Source organism: Oncorhynchus gorbuscha, linkage group LG20, assembly GCF_021184085.1.
Source record: "Oncorhynchus gorbuscha isolate QuinsamMale2020 ecotype Even-year linkage group LG20, OgorEven_v1.0, whole genome shotgun sequence".
Lineage (NCBI taxonomy): Eukaryota > Metazoa > Chordata > Actinopteri > Salmoniformes > Salmonidae > Oncorhynchus > Oncorhynchus gorbuscha.
The window spans coordinates 43,437,538-43,445,037 of record NC_060192.1 but is presented as its reverse complement, the minus strand read 5'-3'; the positions used below and the strand labels follow the sequence as shown (position 1 = coordinate 43,445,037).

Sequence of the window (7,500 nt, the reverse complement as noted above, 5' to 3'; positions counted from 1 at the left end):
AAACAAGACTGCTGAACAAGACTGGTAAACAAGACTGGTAAACAAGACTGGTAAACAAGACTGGTAAACAAGACTGGTAAACAAGACAGGTAAACAAGACTGGTAAACAAGACTGCTGAACAAGACTGGTAAACAAGACTGGTAAACAAGACTGCTGAACAAGACTGGTAAACAAGAGTGGTAAACAAGACTGCTGAACAAGACTGGTAAACAAGACTGCTGAACAATACTGGTAAACAAGACTGCTGAACAAGACTGGTAAACAAGACAGCTGAACAAGACTGGTAAACAAGACTGGTAAACAAGACTGGTAAACAAGACTGGTAAACAAGACAGGTAAACAAGACTGGTAAACAAGACTGCTGAACAAGACTGGTAAACAAGACTGCTGAACAAGACTGGTAAACAAGACTGCTGAACAAGACTGGTAAACAAGACTGCTGAACAAGACTGGTAAACAAGACTGGTAAACAAGACTGGTAAACAAGACTGGTAAACAAGACTGCTGAACAAGACTGGTAAACAAGACTGGTAAACAAGACTGGTAAACAAGACTGGTAAACAAGACTGCTGAACAAGACTGGTAAACAAGACTGGTAAACAAGACTGGTAAACAAGAGTGGTAAACAAGACTGGTAAACAAGACAGCTGAACAAGACTGGTAAACAAGAGTGGTAAACAAGACTGCTGAACAAGACTGGTAAACAAGACAGGTAAACAAGACAGGTAAACAAGACAGCTGAACAAGACTGGTAAACAAGACTGGTAAACAAGACTGGTAAACAAGACTGGTAAACAAGACAGCTGAACAAGACTGGTAAACAAGAGTGGTAAACAAGACTGCTGAACAAGACTGGTAAACAAGACTGGTAAACAAGACTGGTAAACAAGACTGGTAAACAAGACTGCTGAACAAGACTGGTAAACAAGACTGGTAAACAAGACTGGTAAAGAAGAGTGGTAAACAAGACTGGTAAACAAGACTGCTGAACAAGACTGCTGAACAAGACTGCTGAACAAGGCTGGTAAACAAGACTGGTAAACAAGACTGCTGAACAAGACTGGTAAACAAGGCTGGTAAACAAGACTGGTAAACAAGACTGGTAAACAAGACTGGTAAACAAGACTGGTAAACAAGACTGGTAAACAAGACTGGTAAACAAGACTGCTGAACAAGACTGGTAAACAAGACAGGTAAACAAGACAGGTAAACAAGACAGCTGAACAAGACTGGTAAACAAGACTGGTAAACAAGACTGGTAAACAAGACTGGTAAACAAGACTGGTAAACAAGACTGCTGAACAAGACTGGTGAACAAGACTGGTGAACAAGACTGGTAAACAAGACTGGTAAACAAGACTGGTAAACAAGACTGGTAAACAAGACTGCTGAACAAGACTGGTGAACAAGACTGGTAAACAAGAGTGGTAAACAAGACTGCTGAACAAGACTGGTAAACAAGACTGGTAAACAAGACTGGTAAACAAGACTGGTAAACAAGACTGCTGAACAAGACTGGTAAACAAGACTGGTAAACAAGACTGGTAAAGAAGAGTGGTAAACAAGACTGGTAAACAAGACTGCTGAACAAGACTGCTGAACAAGACTGCTGAACAAGACTGGTAAACAAGGCTGGTAAACAAGACTGGTAAACAAGACTGGTAAACAAGACTGGTAAACAAGACTGGTAAACAAGACTGGTAAACAAGACAGGTAAACAAGACAGGTAAACAAGACAGCTGAACAAGACTGGTAAACAAGACTGGTAAACAAGACTGGTAAACAAGACTGGTAAACAAGACAGCTGAACAAGACAGGTAAACAAGACTCGTGAACAAGACCCTTTTTTACACTGACTCTACACACACACACTTACACTGACTCTATACACACACACTTACACTGACTCTATACACACACACACTTACACTGACTCTATACACACACACACTTACACTGACTCTACACACACACACACTTACACTGACTCTACACACACACACACTTACACTGACTCTACACACACACACACTTACACTGACTCTACACACACACACACACTTACTGACTCTACACACACACACACACTTACACTGACTCTACACACACACTTACACTGACTCTACACACACACACTTACACTGACTCTACACACACACACTTACACTGACTCTACACACACACACTTACACTGACTCTACACACACACTTACACTGACTCTACACACACACTTACACTGACTCTACACACACACTTACACTGACTCTACACACACACTTACACTGACTCTACACACACACACTTACACTGACTCTACACACACACACTTACACTGACTCTACACACACACACTTACACTGACTCTACACACACACACTTACACTGACTCTACACACACACACTGATATCCCAACACACTACATACACCCACACACAAATAACACATACACACATGCATACTGACACCACACACACACACACACACACACACACACACACACACACACACACACACACACACACACACACACACACACACACACACACACACACACACACACACACACACACACACACACACACACACACACACACACACACACACACCATATTACCAACACTGCTGTTATGGCTTGGTTTTTGCTCTGACATGCACTGTCAACTGTGGGACCTTATATAGACAGGTGTGTGACTTTCCAAATCATGTCCAATTAATTGAATTTACCACAGTCCTAATCAAGTTGTAGAAACATCTCAAGGGTGATCAATGGAAACAGGATGCACCTGAGCTCAATTTCGAATCTCATAGCAAAGGTTCTGAATACTAATGTAAATAATGTATTTTATGTTTTTTATTTTTTATATATTTGCAAACATTTAAAAACCTGTTTTCCCTTTGTCATTACGGGGTAGTGTGTTCACATTGAATTAAAAAAATTAAATTAAATTAGAATAAGGCTGTAACTTAACAAAATGTGGAAAAGGGGAATGCACTATGTACAAATTACCTCAATGTACTACTCAATTACCTAGTACTACTCAATTACCTAGTACTACTCAATTACATAGTACTACTCAATTACATAGTACTACTCAATTACATAGTACTACTCAATTACATAGTACTACTCAATTACCTAGTACTACTCAATTACATAGCACTACTCAATTACATAGTACTACTCAATTACATAGTACTACTCAATTACATAGTACTACTCAATTACATAGCACTACTCAATTACATAGTACTACTCAATTACATAGCACTACTCAATTACATAGCACTACTCAATTACATAGCACTACTCAATTACCTAGTACTACTCAATTACCTAGTACTACTCAATTACCTAGTACTACTCAATTACCTAGTACCCCAACTGCACTGTGTACATAGTACTACTCAATTACCTAGTACCCCAACTGCACTGTGTACATAGTACTACTCAATTACCTAGTACCCCAACTGCACTGTGTACATAGTACTACTCAATTACCTAGTAGCCCAACTGCACTGTGTACATAGTACTACTCAATTACCTAGTACCCCAACTGCACTGTGTACATAGTACTACTCAATTACCTAGTACCCCAACTGCACTGTGTACATAGTACTACTCAATTACCTAGTACCCCAACTGCACTGTGTACATAGTACTACTCAATTACCTAGTACCCCGACCGCACTGTGTGCATAGTACTACTCAATTACCTAGTACCCCGACCGCACTGTGTACATAGTACTACTCAATTACCTAGTACCCCAACCGCAGTGTGTACATAGTACTACTCAATTACCTAGTACCCCAACTGCACTGTGTACAAATGACCTCAATGTACTACTCAATGACCTAGTACCCCAACTGCACTGTGTACATAGTACTACTCAATTACCTAGTACCCCAACTGAACTGTGTACATAGTACCACTCAATTACCTAGTACCCCAACTGCACTGTGTACATAGTACTACTCAATTACCTAGTACCCCAACTGCACTGTGTACATAGTACTACTCAATTACCTAGTACCCCAACTGCACTGTGTACAAATGACCTCAATGTACTACTCAATTACCTAGTACCCCAACTGCACTGTGTACATAGTACTACTCAATTACCTAGTACCCCAACTGAACTGTGTGCATAGTACTACTCAATTACCTAGTACCCCAACTGCACTGTGTACATAGTACTACTCAATTACCTAGTACCCCAACTGCACTGTGTACATAGTACTACTCAATTACCTAGTACCCCAACTGCACTGTGTACAAATGACCTCAATGTACTACTCAATTACCTAGTACCCCAACTGCACTGTGTACATAGTACTACTCAATTACCTAGTACCCCAACTGAACTGTGTGCATAGTACTACTCAATTACCTAGTACCCCAACTGCACTGTGTACATAGTACTACTCAATTACCTAGTACCCCAACAGCACTGTGTACATAGTACTACTCAATTACCAAGTACCCCAACTGCACTGTGTACATAGTACTACTCAATTACCTAGTACCCCAACTGCACTGTGTACATAGTACTACTCAATTACCTAGTACCCCAACTGCACTGTGTACATAGTACTACTCAATTACCTAGTACCCCAACCGCACTGTGTACATAGTACTACTCAATTACCTAGTACCCCAACTGCACTGTGTACATAGTACTACTCAATTACCTAGTACCCCAACTGCACTGTGTACATAGTACTACTCAATTACCTAGTACCCCAACTGCACTGTGTACATAGTACTACTCAATTACCTAGTACCCCAACTGCACTGTGTACATAGTACTACTCAATTACCTAGTACCCCAACTGCACTGTGTACATAGTACTACTCAATTACCAAGTACCCCAACTGCACTGTGTACATAGTACTACTCAATTACCTAGTACCCCAACTGCACTGTGTACATAGTACTACTCAATTACCTAGTACCCCAACTGCACTGTGTACATAGTACTACTCAATTACCTAGTACCCCAACTGCACTGTGTACATAGTACTACTCAATTACCAAGTACCCCAACTGCACTGTGTACATAGTACTACTCAATTACCTAGTACCCCAACTGCACTGTGTACATAGTACTACTCAATTACCAAGTACCCCAACTGCACTGTGTACATAGTACTACTCAATTACCTAGTACCCCAACTGCACTGTGTACATAGTACTACTCAATTACCAAGTACCCCAACTGCACTGTGTACATAGTACTACTCAATTACCTAGTACCCCAACTGCACTGTGTACATAGTACTACTCAATTACCTAGTACCCCGACCGCACTGTGTACATAGTACTACTCAATTACCAAGTACCCCAACTGCACTGTGTACATAGTACTACTCAATTACCTAGTACCCCAACTGCACTGTGTACATAGTACTACTCAATTACCTAGTACCCCGACCGCACTGTGTACATAGTACTACTCAATTACCAAGTACCCCAACTGCACTGTGTACATAGTACTACTCAATTACCTAGTACCCCAACTGCACTGTGTACATAGTACTACTCAATTACCTAGTACCCCAACTGCACTGTGTACATAGTACTACTCAATTACCTAGTACCCCAACTGCACTGTGTACATAGTACTACTCAATTACCTAGTACCCCAACTGCACTGTGTACATAGTACTACTCAATTACCAAGTACCCCGACCGCATCGACTGAGAAAACCAAACATTGTGTACGAAGCATGTGACAACTAACATTAGATTACAATTAGATTTGAGAGGTGAGATTGTTTGTTGTATTTGAGGTCACAAACTTTAACCCTTGTCTCAACCCTTGTTATAACCCTTGTTTTACATTTTCTAACCTGTTTGTGTATATATCTATTTATTCAAAATAAATATCTTATTCTGAGAATAAACTGTTATTCACTTTTAGTAAAAACCTTTTTCTGTGAAGGAGGGAGGATAGGAAGACATGGGGGAGAAATGGGGGATCCTGGGTAGGAAGAGGAAAGGACTTGTGGGAGAGACGGGGGAGAAGGGGTGAAATGGGGGATCCTGGGTAGGAAGTGGAAAGGACTTGTAGGAGAGATGGGGAGGAGGGGTGAAATGGGGGATCCTGGGTAGGAAGAGGAAAGGACTTGTAGGAGAGATGGGGGAGAAGGGGTGAAATGGGGGATCCTAGGTAGGAAGTGGAAAGGACTTGTAGGAGAGATGGGGGAGGAGGGGTGAAATGGGGGATCCTGGGTAGGAAGAGGAAAGGACTTGTAGGAGAGATGGGGGAGGAGGGGTGAAATAGGGGATCCTGGGTAGGAAGAGGAAAGGACTTGTAGGAGAGATGGGGGAGGAGGGGTGAAATGGGGGAGGAGGGGTGAAATGGGGGAGGAAGGCTAGGAAGAGGAAAGGACTTGTGGGAGAGAAGGGGGATGAGAGCGAGAAAGAAAGGGAGGTGTTTTTAGGGTTTGTTCTAGCAGGCAAGGCTTGATTACCCACCATGCATCATGTTGGACTCCTGGAAGTCTGGGTCATCAGGGTCGACGGAGGCGGGGTCAGAACAGAAGGTCTGGATGTTGTGTTCCTGGTACCAGCTCATAGACTCATCCACCACGTTGAACATCAGAACAACGTCTCTGTCTACATCTACACGACCCTCCTGTGTCAGGATACCTGGTTAACACAACACCCTATTTACATATATACATTAAACATCACAACAACATCTTAATCTCAATACAGATTAAGGTATGATGGGCAACACTTTACATTAATGTGTATTAATTTATGTAGGGTTCATAGGTAGTTCACAGGTTAACACACACACACCATCCCACAGACCCTTCTCTCAGGTGAGTATAATAGGTGTTGAAGGTAGGGGAACACACACACCTTTCTTGCAGGTGAGCAGAGCTCCTATGAGTCCAGAAGTGATATCTCTAGGAGCCTCTACATGCGAGTGGTATACCCAGGTCAGACAGGCTGCGTCTCCCTCTGTAGGGGAGAACTCAGGACGCACCTCCCAGCGGTACGTATAGCTGGCCCCGGGGACAACACTGTCATCCTGCTTCAGTCTGTCTGATGTACCGTCTGGATACAGCGCCCCTAGTGGAGAGATGGAGTATTATATTATTATATAGCCAGTGGTAGGTATAGCTGGCTCCTATTGGAGAGATGGAGTATTATATTATTATATAGCCAGTGGTAGGTATAGCTGGCTCCTAGTGGAGAGATGGAGTATTATATTATTATATAGCCAGTGGTAGGTATAGCTGGCTCCTGGATTCAGCGCCCCTAGTGGAGAGATGGAGAAACACATATCTACAGTATAGTTAGAGAACTAGTATTAACTTTCTCTGACTATTTGTAACGTTGTAATACTTGTACACCTGACTTGTATAATATTGTTTGTCTGAAGTATGAACAGAGCTGTTGTGTGTTTGTCTGCTCGTTTCATACAATCTTATCTCCAATTAACTGTTATGACCTGATGACATCCGTCCCTGCCTGGCTTAT

General features: G+C 41.9%; 1 protein-coding gene across 1 annotated transcript in view; it reads right to left on the bottom strand.

The window, feature by feature from the left end:
* Window positions 1-7,500, bottom strand: part of LOC124007369 (ferroxidase HEPHL1-like) — a 77,640-nt gene that overhangs the window by 46,647 nt on the left and 23,493 nt on the right. Inside the window, 2 exon segments of the mRNA XM_046317871.1 lie at window positions 6,484-6,657; window positions 6,877-7,089. Coding sequence (XP_046173827.1) covers window positions 6,484-6,657; window positions 6,877-7,089 — 387 coding nt within the window.